Consider the following 15,000-nt stretch of genomic DNA (forward strand, 5'->3'; position numbering starts at 1 on the left):
ATGATTGTGCAAAACTGGCAAATCCCATTGCAAGCAGTTCTTTCCAAATTATTGGAGAGACCGAATGTCTTCAGACACGTTAAGGTGTAAGATGAAATCAATAAGGCAGATAATGTTCTCTTGGTCACTTTACGTGTACCTTTCAGAGGGCTGGAAGTGTCTTTTCCTCAGGTACAAAACAGACATGCACAAGTCAATAAGGGAATCAAATAAAGAAGGATCTGACAGGCCCCAGAAAGTGTATGTAGGGTGACTTTAGTTTTTCAGCGGAGTATGGTCCTGCAGGTGGTTTGTGGGGTACTTCTCTTTGCCTTATCTTCTTTTTCCCTAGAGGAGGAGAGGAGCATCTGTTCCAAGTGACAAATACTTTTTGAATAACCCAAAGTGTCCCAGCAAGGGCTGCTGCGACCCAAACAGTGGCAGCAGCTGGTTTTGCCCTCAGGAAGCAGGAGGAGTGTTCAGGGAGAGGAGATGGTGCCGGGGCTGATGCCGGAGAGGAAATGGCAACGCAGCCCCCGAGAGCGGTCCCACGACCTGCATTACGTCTTTGCAGCTGCTGAGGCTGGAGCACCCTGGATGTCAGCCAGTAGAGAATTTGGGATTACACTTTGAGTCACTCTGAAACAATCCCTTCTTTAAATGCATCTTTACTCTGAGAAGAAGGAGTTTGGTGCCATAGTGTTTTCTGTGGTCACATGTGTGAAGAGGATGGCATCTGGCCGAGCATCACCTTCGTACAGACAAATCAGTTTTAGCTCCGATGTGAGAGACACAAAATTGAAGGGCATAGAAAATTCTGATCAGAAATATAAGTGCCACAAGATTAATTAACATAGTATAAATAATGAGGTCTGAGTCTCCCTTCTTGGGTCTTTATTTTTGATTTAAGTAACTTTCAGAAGTAAAGTGGATGGGTTGCCAAACTTAACGAGAACATAACATTGAAAGTATTGAGATTAAAACAGTGTTGGACCTGAAAGGGGAGATATTTAAGCATTTTAGTCAGAACTCAGGCCCATACAGCTTGTCACTGGGGCGTTTGTGGAGTAATTATTTCGAGTAGAAATCACAGAATGAAGCCAACTTGTGCAGAGAGCTGTCCTGTATCTGAAGAAAGGGACCTTACATGCTTAGTTGGTTTAATAAATGCTATCCCATTAACTGCCTAATCAGAATTGTTGCAAATGAATAAATAATTACATTCAATAAATGTGCATTAGATGAATCTTCTGCAGAGATGTTAAAATTTTATAGCTTTCATTATCATAAAGAAATACGCCAGCAAACACGTAATCCTGTAAATAGGAGCTCATCTGGCAAATGTCATTGATGGTGCGCTGTCTCAGCTACTCAAGTGCAAACCCAGAGCAGAGTCCTGAAGGGAATATCCAACAAGTAAAATCAGCATCCCAGCTTTAGTTTTCAGAAGAAGCCACACAGGAAATTCCCACACATACTTAGGGCATTGCTATTTATTTGCACACTGTGCTTTGGTTTTAACTATTGATAACCGTGAGTTGTGCAGATGTCTGTCCTGCAGTTCTTTTCTTTTTTTTTCCTTTTTTTACACCATGGAGACACGTTTTCTGCTAAATTTATCCCTTTGTCCTGCTGATCAGCTCAGGGATTCCCATGTTTTACCTGTACAGAATGTATCGATACAGGAGCTTCAGGCTCAGCTTGAGCAGGAGACGAGACTTCACCGAGAGGAGCAAGAAAAGTTTGCAGAAAGGATCATCCAGGTAAATACAAAACCCACCTGCTGGGAGAGACGCATGACCATGACGTGTGGCGTGGACCTTGTTTATGAGGACCATGGGAACTTATGTCCTGATGGCTGTGCCTGTTTGACCTCATCTGAGTAAATGAAGAATCTGGAAGTTGGGGAAATGTAAACTCAAGCCCATTTTGCCACTTTGAATCTGGCTGCTCTGCTTGGTGAAGAGAAGTTTTGTCCTCCCCTGTGTGGGGGAAGTCAGGGTAGAGACATGAAATACTGCATGGGAAATTATATCAGCCCCTTCAGCTCTCCGTGAGCTGGGGAAGGGCGTGTTTGATCTCCAGGAGAACAGTTTGGCTCCATGCCTTAATGTGACCTCTCCTAGCCTAAAGCAAATCCAGCACTTCTCTGAAGTTGGAGGAGTTGTTACATGCTCATAACTGAGACACAAATCAGGAATTTTTTTATTTCTCAGTACCCCATGCTTCCAACCCTCTTATGAAAACTGGTGAATAAATCATATTTTGTTACATGGGGTCCCCCTGCTCTTTTGAAGGCTGGAACAGATTAGTCAATCGTTTTGCGATCTGTAGCTTCTAGAGCGAAAAAAGTCTGTTGCTAATTTTTGCAGGCTGTTTGGCTCTTAACTGAAGTTTTCTTTTTAAATTTACTTCATGGACTAAATTCAGTGTAATTGTTGCATAGCGTAAAGCATTTCTCTTTGTGCCAGCTAATCTCATTATGCCCAAGTGGTATCTCTCTGTTTTTTCATAAGTAGCTTTAATTTTCAGTTGATCTCCATAGGAGCTTTCTCATGGAGGCTTTTGAAGGCAACCAGTAAATTGATTTCCTTCCTAGTTTGCCTTGGCCATGAAAGCTTTTTGGAAGCTATGCTTGCCTCTTAAAGTTCTTTTATTTTGCAATAGCTATCCATGGAAAAAGTATGATACTCTATGAAGCTACCTCCACTGGGGTCTTCTGCAAGAATTTGTGACCATGGGGACTTAGATCATAACAGCTTGTAAAAACAATGAAAAATGCAGCAAAATCAAAGCTAGCTATTCATGTTGACAGACAGTAGAAATAGAAGAATAAAAGCATCTTCTGGATTCTTCATTTTTTCCAGATTATGCCCATCCTGTTGATATTGTTCCTTTTTTATCATCTTCCAGGATTTCTGGTGGAAATGACTCAGATCTTTGCTGTATTTAACCATAACTTCATTTGGTGGAAGAACCTGCATCAACACAAAATCTATTTGTTTCTTCCTGTAAAAATTCATTTTAAAATAAACCCCTTTTTTACTATTTCATTTTTAGCAATATTTAATGACATCAAATTGATGTGTGTCAGCAGCGTACAATCTCCATGAGTGTTACTCAGAGTTGCATGTATGTTTCTTGGGCCATTATAGCTAATTTTGTTCCAGACTACTTTTAAGCTGCATTTAAAACCCATTTAAGCTAGCAAGTACTGTAAATAATCTTAATTTAATCAGGAACTTTTTAAGGCATAGTAGCGCAGATGCTGAAAATTTGCATTTTGCCAGAGCACATAATTTAAAGGGCAGGAAGGTCCTTAGTAAACCACCTAGTATGGGCCAGTAGCCTGTGTTAGAAGCATCTGAATGTTGAAAATCAAGCATATATTTCTTAGCAGTATTAGTTGCTAGGGAGTCCACGCTCCTGACAAAGAATCTCTGAAGTGCTCTTCATTCTTGTGTGAATGTTGTTTGTTGCAGGGTATGTTCTTAGGGTTTAAATCATTGTGGTCATTAGTGTACTGTGGCTTTCATAGATTTCATCTATGGAGCTGGTCAGCAAAGGGAGATGCTGTTGCTTAGCAGAATGGAAAATGGTAGAAACTGGCATCTGTAAGCAGTGGCTTCGTACTCATTTTCCATCTGCCTTTTCTTGATCAATGTGAACCACAGCTTGGTTGAAGTGGAAACATTATCTCATCCATACAGAATATGAGATGTTGTACAACCAACTTGTACAAGTGCTGTTGGGCGCAGGTCATGCCATGGTTTGATTTTGACATATTGAGGGAGAAGTCACGTTTAAAGAATAATGTTTCAGGTGGCCTTGTGTTGAATCAGGTGTAATTATATGTGTGCTCCAAAGAATGAGCTTTTCTTGGTGCTTCTATTACTGAAATTGAGACATGTTGAATGCAGAGTTGCAATATATTCCTGTCTTTTCGGTTACTCTGTGTGTCCCTGATCTAGTCATATCAGAATGAGAAACAATTGACTGTGAGTTGTTCAGATGCCTCCAAGTATGAACTGTGAGAAGTGAAGGCCCAGTGGTTTTATCTGAGATACTGGATGTGGTTCCTTCAGAAGCTTTGCACTTCCAGAAGCAGAGGGAGGCGTAGCCACAGAGGAAAGGATGAGCCTGTGGCTGGGGAGGGAAGAGGCAAGGATAATATTCCAGGTTTTCTAAAGGGCAACTGTGGTCCCACCTTGTAGGAATGGCTGCAAATGCATTTAGCAGGTGTGATATGTGCAGCAGTGTGGGGTGGTGGCTGTGCTGGGAACATACGGCAGGGATACAGTCAAGAGAGGGAGGAAAATATGAGTGGTGTAAAATGTTTAAGCAGCAGCAGAGGTCTCGTGCATCTTTAAAGTAAATGTCCACTTCCACAGCAGGTTACTTGGATATGGTTATCTAAGCAAAGCTTATCAGCTGCTGTCTTCTAATTTCCTCAACAGTCATAACTGCTGAGGAACTTACTGAGTCAAACTCAGTAGCTACTCACTACTGATGAAAATTAGAGATTTCAGTTTGTCTCACCCAACGAAGTACAAGTCCTGGAGAGCATCCCAGGACACCACCCCATTGACATGGTGTCTGTTGTTCCATTAAAGCTGGAGGAGGAGCATATGCAGACCCTGCGGAGGAAAGACTTGGAAGTGCAGAGCTTGACTTTGCAGAACAAACTAGAAGAGAAGACCTGGAGCCAGGAGAAAAGTCTGCTGCAGCAAGAACTCAGGCATTTCAAGCAGGACACCTTTCTCCTGTATGTCAAACTGAAGTGGCTGCTGAAACATTGGCGGCAAGGCAAGCGAATGGAAGAGGAAGGGGAAGACATGTTAGAGGTAATTGTCCCACCTTGTTAACTCAATAAAGTTGCAAGCAGTGGGGTACCGGGATGTCCCTTCTTTAATTGTAGGGTTTAACTATGATGTGGCATCAGCAACTTTATCATTACACATAGATTTAAGGGGGATTCATATTAAACGTGAAGCCTTTTCTTCTTAGCTTGTGCTAAAGTATATTCTGCACGATATGTTATACATCACTCATCTTTAAATCTATACCCTTAACTGGTACAAACATCTGGTCCTGCAAAACTCTCTCATAGTAAATGAAAATTTAATTAGTTCTCAAAGACATGACTCCTGAATAATTTTTTGGAAAGAAAAAAGACGTTAGTGAGCTGATGGAGTCAAATCTGTTTAGAAGTGTTGAGTGCTGTCATTTCTCTCATCGTGTGCACAGTGTGTTCCTCACAAAGCCTTTAGCAATACAGATGGAGGGAAGCACTGTTTTCATGTTGGCAGGAGAATTATACAGCTTCTTGTGGGAACTTACAGTGAATCATTCTTGTTTGTTCCTCTTCTCCATACACACGTCTATCACCGTTAGCAGCAGTACACCAGTAGTCATCATGGTGATTTTCCAAGTAGCGACTAAATTAAGATCAGGAATTTCAGAAGTACATAACAACCTGGAATCCTCAAGCTGACACATCTCAGCAGGGTTGTGATTGCCAGTCAACATGCACTGTGGAGAAGGGTGCTGCTAATTTGTGTTGAGTTGCGCATCCAGAGTTACCATTTGCTTTGGAAATCTTACCTAAAGAAAAAAATTAAGTTAAAAAAAAGTGTTTACCCATTCTGACATTTTATACAAAATTCTTGAGAATAATGGATTTCTTTTGCAGGTTTGTGCAATTCTGAAACCATTTGCTAAGGCAACTAAGTAATTTTTCTCAGTATTTCTGATACTTACGTGCCTAGTGTTTTTCAGCGTTTGCTGCATTTGGCAGTACAAGTAACCTTTCAGGTCTGGTAGGAGTATGCTTAAGTTGAATACTCCAATGTTTTGTATTCTTAGATAAAGGGTAGATGAACATCTTTACCTTCATCTGCTGTGGTAATATGAGTCAGAAACAAGAGATGAGTAGCTATTTAGAAATAATTTTCTTCTACTTTACTTCAGCAGTACTAATTTGCTTCTGTGTAAACTAGCTCATCTTCTAATACCAAAATGGCTTTTATTTTTTCACTGTTTGGATTGTTTGACTGGTTAATTTATAATCAGTCCACCTCCAGTCATTATTGGAGTCATGTGTTTTGCTACCACATTAGAGAGAATAAAGTGCTAGATTTGGGTATTTCTTGATCGTGTATCTTCATCAGACAATACACCAGTGTCTTGTATAGTTTTTCATTAGTGCATGATGGATTATATCCATCACGCTACATTACACCCATCTTCTCAGCTGCATAGATCTCCTGTTTTGCAGGCCTGCAGCGCATTGTGTTCATATACGCAAGATGTCATATATCACCCCAAGATCATTTCCTGGAGCCTACAGAATAGAAGTCAATATATCCCACTACAGTGAGGCATGGGAAGATAGTCCCTTCCCTTAGCCCTTCGACAGATTTCTGTCTCCTGAGGTAAATGACAAAAGAGTGTTGATGTGTCCCATCTTTTGCATTTTAGGTTGAGCACCCTGAAGCTCTCCCGGACTTTGGCATTCAGTCTGAGCAGAAGGTGGATGATGCAGAACGAGAGGAGGAGGAAGAGGATGTTGTGTTTGCACTAACAGATTTTTCCCAGCGTCCCACCACGGAGAGCACTGATCATGGACCACAACTGCAGACTGCAGAACTACTGCAGCAGCAGAAGCAGGTACTATCCCATTTGTATATCTTGCCCTGGGAATGGAAACTGGATTTTCCAAGCGAGTTCATTTTCTTCTGCTGCTGGGTTAAATCACCTAGAATCATACTTGTAAAAATACTTCTAGCTACACAGCAATTACAGTGGATTTCATCCATTATATTTATATTTAATCGGGAGCCACGTGATTACTGTTCTCCTGTTGGCAGATGCTATCAGTGAAAAATCCTATTTCCTCTTGTGGCTGTTTGCCCAGAAACATCTATCAGTATGTGATGGTTTGCAGAATTTACATGCTCCTCTTGCCTGAGCACATCTATTGTATTCTACTTTCAAGCTTTTAGCAAGAAGAGGTGATTTTATTTCCTTTAAATAATGTAAGAAACTAGCACATGTATTTAATATTTCCCTTGGAGATGACGGGAAAACAATGCAAAAGTTCCTTCCTGTCATTGGGCTTGTTTTTAAATGCCTAAAAGCAAATCGTGCTAACTATTCCCTGACATCTCCTGTGCCCTGCCTGTGTGTGTGTCAGAGCACTGCCATACATCCTACCTTTTTCATTTGTGCACTTAGTATACCAGCAGCCCTAACAATAATAACAGCAAACATTCAAAGGTGGCAGACTTAAGGCTTCCAATAGTTCTTCAGGAGTATCTTCTTATATTTTTTAAATGGAAAATATTCAGATGAGAGCATCCTGTTACACAGAATTATTTGCAATCATAAGTAGAACGGAGCAAGAATTCTGTGTAAAATATATTCAGTGAAAAACGTCTTGAAGCTTTATGCCTTATGCCCCATTTCTATCCAAGCCCGTGACTTGGGACCCCGCTCCACAGCGAGAGCTCTCACACAAATCTCTCTGTGACCTCTTTACTCTACTGGACTCGTTGCTCTTGGGATTGTGTGTGTCTGCATTTCAGTTCTTCACCTTGAATTCCCAGACTCTCACAACTATGTACAACCTGTTTGCTTACTAACTATATGGTCTAACAGATATGCAGCAGACAGCAGTAACTCTCTACCCTACAATGAGGTTAACCTGGTGCTGGCAGATGCACGGGCTGTCTTGCAACCTACCTCTCTAGTTCAAGGTGTAACTTCAGTTAGAATTTCTGTTTGAATAAAAATAGCAGAGATCTGTGGTCTTTATGCTACTTCATATTCTGCTTTAAGTTTATAGACAATTTTGCTCTCCATTTTCATAGTGCTAGCTGACAACTCCATTCTCTAGCTATTATTTTCTGTGAAGTGTGCTGCCAAGGTAGTATGCATTTGATCAGTTTGGCATTTGGAAAGGTTCTGCCTTGCTAGTGACCCAGACCCATCACTGCCATCCTCTCAGCAAGCTCTTCTCTGGTAGAGGCTGGAAAAAGCCATGGAAGAGATGCTCCTGAGCACGTCATTTAACTGCATTCCACCTGTAGATTGATTTAAACTAGAACGAGTAAAAGAAATATAAACCAACATGTTATCTCAGTACAAACTCTGTCATTTACTAACTTTCCATATAGATCTCTTAAAACAACCAAGAACATTCAAATAAATTATGTCCTCTCTGAAATAATTATTGCTTAGGCATTAATCTCAATTAAGGTGGCAGAAATGGGAAGCAGGATTGCTTATAATTCATTTTTATATACATTGCAAGATGTTCGAATGTGGCAGTTCCAGCTAATCTTGCTTAAAGAAATGATCCATAGGAACAGACCACATCTCAGTACCCCTCTTGATAGTGAATAGTGCATGATATCCAAATGGTCTTGTGAAGGTAAAATAGGTTTCTTGCCTTCCAACCTGGAAAAGAAGTGTTATTTCAGCACTACAAGAATGAGTAAGTTTGCTAAATATTTCTCATTTTAAGCACTATTACTCGCTTTGCCCGCTCACGCTAGTGAATCTTATAACAAGCACTGTGCTTATTGAGAGGAATGTAAAAACGGTTTTCAGTGCTACAGGGCTTATATTTGTCAATGGCAAGAAAGGATTATGATTATTCTCTGGCACAGAAATAGGAAGCCCTAGTGTAGGCTAATTCTGTTGCTGTCACAGATTTAGCGCATCAGAAGTGTCTTCTGGAGGAGCGTGATGGAGGAGTAGCTGCCTGCACCCTCAAAGGCTCTGCCAGAACCTTGCTCTGCCCTCACACACCTTAGTATCAGTTGGGCCTGAATTGTCCGTCTCACTATGGTGGACAGCTTGGCCCTGCAAACCTACTGCATGCAGGATCTTCGCTATGCTCACCAACCTCACAGACCCTGGTCCTTGCACACATTACAGACTTTCACCCATAAACATGAGCTCCACATAATTCATATATGATCCCAAAACACATTAACTAAACAAAAATAGAGCAAGAAAACCCTTTGCCTTGGTTGCCCAGGTTTTAAAAGCTCCGAGAGTGAGGACGTCCTTCCCGAAGGGGTGGATCTCAGCAGTGCTCATCTCCCAGTATACCACTGACTAGTCAGGCTGCGCTGAAAAACACCCAGAGTTTTGGGGGTCTTCTGCAGGTTCCTTAAACCCACAGCTGGAAAAAAAAGTACTGTTTACATGGGGAATTGGGGGTAAGCGGTGAAGCTGGAAGTCTCCAAAGTTTTCACCTGCCTAGGAGAGCCCTAAGTTGCTGGTTCTGCCTGGCGAGCTCCAAGATGAAGTGCAGCAGCACTTGTTTCACATTAGGAAGGAAATTTTGCAATAGTCTAGGAGTGGCTGAGATAACTAGGTCAGAAAAAAGAAAGGGCTTACGGTAACTTGAAGTAACCCATATTTATTTTTAACATTTAATGTTAATATTTAATGGCTTGTATTTTCAGCCTGCACTCTCACTGCTGACTTTCTCACCCTGCCTGGAAAGTGGCATTGTTTTGAGAAAAATGATAAACCCTGAGGCCTTAATTTCAACAAGCAGCCTTTAATTTTATATTATTATGATTTGACTTGGTGGAAAGTACACGTCTCACTTGTCTGGGATTTTTATGTGGCCAGTGTGTGGAGGGATGAAGGCATAGCTGAGGGGAAAGGGGAGAAAAAAAGTGAGTCAATGAGAGGCAGAGTAGATGGCGACTCTGAGAAGGACTTAATTTCTCTTGATGGCATTGTCCCATGGCTGGTAGCTGGGTCACACTGCAGAAAGGGTCAGGCAAGGAACTCGCAAGGCTCAGGAGCCAAGCTGGAAGTCTGGTCATGGGCAGGAGATAAGCAGGCAAGTCGGGCTGGTGGCACGGAAGAGGAGGGCTTGCTCTAAGTCAGCGTTTCTATGTGTGTAGTAAGAGATCAGGGAGAATAGCCCATGGAAAACGGAGGCGCTTTGGATTCAGTTGAGTAGAAAGGGTGACATGCCTTTTGGATGGTTAAAATTAGGGGAGTAAGGAGAAAAGAGTTTAGAAATCTGTGGTCCAATGGAAAAAGCATTAAAAAACAAGACACTCATGTTGTTGCTTGGGGAGGGGAGTGGTGGTGTCAAGAAAATCCCCAATTAGATCTTTATTTGCTCATACAATATTTGTTTTCAAAGCTTAGCTAAGAGAAAACCCCAAAGGAATAGTAATTAAGACCTAAATAAGGATTTGCACCAAGATCCAGCTTCACTTTTGCCGAGATCTGCGAGGCCCCTGACCTGGTGTTTTTAATTGACTGCTCTACTAAACTGTTTGTAATACCAGACTGGCTAAATTCTTAAGTGAAATTCTGAGAAAAAAAGAATTGTGATTAAAAGCAGAATCAAACTTCAAACAACTGCTCTGGTCCCAAACTTTTCTAGAGGTGAAGGCTCCCATCTCTGGGGTTCACTCAACTTAGTAAAGATGCCAAAGTCGTGGAATTTAATTGAGGTTTACTACATTAAGTTTTTACTTATTGTTAGCTGTTGTTTCCTTTACCTATAAATCCTGAGCTGTGAATACAACAAGACTTTAAACCGCTTTTGTAATTCTCTTGTCTTAGATCAACTGTGGATCAGTCAGATTGCTTCATGCTCTAAATTTTGGTAACTAGCAAGGCACTAAGGAGCCAGCTCCTTGCATGGGAGACTGTCCAGGGAATCACAGCCATGTCTCGTTTCTTCTGCCTGTACAACAGCCCTGGGAGGAAGGGGAAGACCATAACAATCCTTATGTATCTATGGGACTTATTCTTATGCAGAAGCTGTTTGGCAGTTTTACCAACAGAAATCTAAAGCATTTCTAGATGTAAATGTTGTATTTCAGAGCACATTTTCTCAAAAGTACTTTGTCTGTTCTCCAAAAGCACTCCAGTTTGGCAAAACAGAAAACATAATCTCACAGACCTCTCCAACTTCAGACTGTAAATACAAAGTCATGCAAAAGAGACTTCTCTGCAGGAATTAAAAGTATGTAACCAAAATTGGATTTATATTGGCAAGTTAATTAAAATCCCAGCAAGCCCAGGGGGCACCTGGGGTACTTGTCTCATAACAGTGACATTGATGTAATGCCTCTAGAAATAAGACATGCCCTCATCCCAGTAGGCGACAAACCTGCAATGAAGCTCTTTTGGCTCCTCTCTGTACTCGTCCATCACTTCTTTCTTTGCAAGCCTGCTTTTACAGGACTCTAAATCTATGCACAGGAATGAGGGATGTAGCTTGCTTTAGTGTTATTTGGGTTTGTTTTTCTTCTGCCTCATTTCCCTCGTGGAGCCTTTAGACTACTTTGCCGGAGAAAGGTTTATGCAGCATACCCGAAAACACAGAACATGGCTCTTGAATGAAAGCACTTCATAGACATTTGGGGTCAGGGTTTTCAAAGAGGATGAGGCCAGATGTGCTCAATACCCACCAGCTCCTGTTGTGACACCAAGGACAAATCTTCAAAAGATCTCTTATTCTAATTACTACACAAGGGGCTTGAGATGTTTGGAGAATTTAGCCTTAATTGGGTATCAGAACGAAAATTAATGGTGGAAACACAAAATCTCATTACATATTGAAAAGCAGGTGATCTTACATGCATGATGGAGACTGCTGCTGTATAGTAGGAAACTGCTAATTGGCATTAAATGTTAATGGAATTAATTCTGCTTCTGTGGGTGCATTTCTTATAAAACCCCATGTTGTACACCATCACATTTCATTAGCCCAAACAGATTATAGGTCAGTCAATGAGCACCTGCAGTCATTTCCCTGCATCTAGCATATTTTTGCTGATGAATCAAATGGCTTGGAAAAAGTAGACCACATTTGTTTGGTTTTTTTAAAGAAAAAAGGCAACACGGCATGTCTGATTAGTGATTACAAAAGTGGGTAAGGTGGGTTCAGTGATGCCAAAAATCGGATGAGCATATGAAATCCGCTTAGTTGTCTGCATAAAATTTTATATGTATTGTCATTGAAAAAAGTGCATGAAAATTATTTCAATTTTTGTGTACATCTGTTTACTTTACTTGTCTACAAAGAAGTCCCCATGTAGGTACTTCATGAAACACCAGATAAGAGGAACTGCAGGAAGCCTTCACTTGGAAAAATAAATAAAAAATAAAATCAATTAGACTATCATGCAAATATCGAGACACCTAATTTGAGTTAAGCCTTCCCAAGGAAGGTAACGCATTCATGAGAACCAGGTGATTAAATGCTGAATTTTTTGAGTAAGCCTTCCCATTTTTCTGCTCATGCTGTGTCTGCTAATTAAGTATGATTTTCTTAAAAATCTTTTCTATTCACAACAACTTGTCAGATACAATCTCTGGCTTCTCCCTGTCTTTGAGAGGCTCATTGGGAATATTTGATTTAAATTTTGGATAAATAAATCATATTACACATTTCTGTTTTCAAATTCAATGAGTGCAAAAAATGATGGGATACCCTTTGTTTTACTGATCCAGAGTGAATCTTTAAAAAAGGTTTTTCAATATTTAACATAAAAATTACAGGTTTTGCAAGCTTCCGGAGAATTTGTGGAAATTAAATGCCAAAACTAAGAAAAAAAATATTGATATTTGAATAAGTGTACATGCGGTCTTACAGTACTTGCCAAGATCACATGTCAGCTCTGGGCTAGACTTTTAATTTAAGTCCATTCTCGGATCCTGGCTAGCACAAGTGCACAGGCAACATTTTTTCAATATGACGATGACATTCTCAACAAGACGCGGATGGGGTTTTGCTCTTTGATCCCATCTGCAAGAGGGAAGGTGGCCTACCTGGCATTTGTGCCTTTGGTACCAAACAGGGCACTGCTGCAAAGGTAACCAGTCTGCAGCTGCCTGGGACTGAGCAGAAAGGTGATGTACAGCCCAGTGAAACACCTCAGCAGAGATACTCAGCTCAAAACCTCCCTTGTTTTCCCAAAGCAATTTTATCTGATAACACTAAAGCATTGGAAATTAATCCCTTTTCTTTATATGCAGTTTACAAATATTTGAGGTTTGATGCTGAGCAATGACTGTATGTATGAAACATCCAACTACCCAACAAACCTCAGGAATGATACCCTAGCTTTGGTTTACAGTATTAAAAAAGAAGTTATTACAGATGTCCTCAATCCAGAAAGATGCTTAGTGCCTTTTTCAGGGTGACTTAAGTATCTTTGGCTTTCATGGATGCTTCAGGACTAGGGCTACCAAGAAGGAGAATCATAGAATCTCAGAATCATAGAATCATTTAGGTTGGAAAAGACCCTTAAGATCATAGAGTGAAACCATTAACTTAACACTGCCAATTCCACCACTAAATCATGTCCCTAAGTGCCACGTCTTCATGTCTTTTAAATACTTTTAGGGATAATGACTCAACCACTCCCCTGGGCAGGCTGTAGACAGACCAGGCATTGCTATTCTTAGTTTCCTCATGCAAAAGTTTGCTCAGGCACTTTCCCTTCCTTGCAGTGGACATGCAGGAATTTTTCCGCCTAAAAATGAAACTGGAGGCTAAAGCCATCCAATGACAGCATTTTGTTTGCTTTGTTGTGGCAGGCAAGTGAAAATCGGAAGCTCCTGAATGCTCTGAAGGGTTTGCTGGATGACTTCCGCTCGGAGCTGCGGGACGAGGAGCGTGAGCGCCAGGGGCTGCAGCAGCAGTACGCCCTGCACAAGGCAGCCTGGGAGGTGGAAATGACTGAACTGAAGTGTCACCTCGAACAGGTAACGTCCCTCTCGTCCAGGACCAGTAAAAATGGCTGACATGCTTAATGAAATGGGAAATCTATGACAGCCAGGAAAGGGGCTATATTTATTCATTTTACCCTGCTGCCTGGAAGCCCACCTGAAGTCTGAGCAATGCTTTGTCTCTTGAGTCGCCTCTTGGATTCCAGTTGTCCCAGTACGAGTGCTCATGTATTAGGTACTGCGTAACATAGGTGAGGACAAAGGAGCCAAACCTCTTCTTGCTGTATTTTCTCAGAAGAGTTGGCTGGTAATGTATCAGCTGCAGCAATGAGACATGCGGGTGTCTGTAGTTATTGGCATTTGTAGGAGAGAAAAATGTCTTGATGTTGGCATGCTCACCATTAGCTCGTCACTGTGCCTTGGTACATAACAACTGCGGTACTTGATGCACAGGGGAGAAAAGAGTGATTTAGTAATGCTGAAGTGATTGATCAAAATGTTAATATTAAAACAGCTATTCAAGGCTAGTGGTTAGTGATGGATGGTACCCCACTGAAGAGAGAGCTCTAGCTACCCACCACAGGATACCATTAGAAGTATGTATATAAAATCTGGTGGCAGGTGCTTCCGTGTCATGTACTGCAGTTCACAGAAGATGTACTGTTTCTGAAGCAATACAAAAACAAATCAGCAAAAAACCCACAAGGATTAATTTCCAAAGCTCATGGCATAAAAGCTCTAATTTTCCGCATTGAAGAGGGGAGGTGTGGGAGAATTAGTATGTTCAGGTCTTGAGAAAAAGATTGGTAATTGTAGAGCTTCTCTACAGAAGACAAATATAATAAAAATATTCACTGCCAGGAGGGTGGTACATTTAGGAGGATTTACTGATCCTGGGAGACTCATTCTGATGCACAGAGCTGAGATGTGAGCTCTGCTTTTCCTGCCCAGGTACTGTAGGCTGCTTTCCCAGAATGAAGGAAGAAGCTTTTACTTTAGCAGAGTTTTCTCTCAATGGATTCAGATTCTTAGTTCAGCTGCTGCTTAGTGCACACACATTTCCAGACAATGGATCACTTGAAAAAGGAAACCAAATCAATTCCTATTTTCATTCCTACCAAAACAAAACCTCGGTGACAGATTTACCTTAAACTCGAGATGGCAACAAAGAACAAAACTTAGAGAAAGTTAGTCTGGTGACAAACTGCCAATTTAGAGCTCGCATGCTTTGCATTTGCATGGGCAATAAACTCACAGGCTGGTGGTGTTTGGCACCAGGACGGTGCTGCCAGT

The 15,000-nt window shown here is 41.2% G+C and overlaps 1 protein-coding gene across 1 annotated transcript in view; it reads left to right on the plus strand.

Annotated features, from left to right (window-relative positions):
• Nucleotides 1-15,000, plus strand: part of MTCL1 (microtubule crosslinking factor 1) — a 97,265-nt gene that overhangs the window by 60,690 nt on the left and 21,575 nt on the right. Inside the window, 4 exon segments of the mRNA XM_009879984.1 lie at nucleotides 1,650-1,742; nucleotides 4,593-4,823; nucleotides 6,460-6,648; nucleotides 13,576-13,743. Coding sequence (XP_009878286.1) covers nucleotides 1,650-1,742; nucleotides 4,593-4,823; nucleotides 6,460-6,648; nucleotides 13,576-13,743 — 681 coding nt within the window.

This window comes from Charadrius vociferus, unplaced genomic scaffold (genome assembly GCF_000708025.1).
Source record: "Charadrius vociferus isolate BGI_N301 unplaced genomic scaffold, ASM70802v2 scaffold202, whole genome shotgun sequence".
NCBI lineage: Eukaryota > Metazoa > Chordata > Aves > Charadriiformes > Charadriidae > Charadrius > Charadrius vociferus.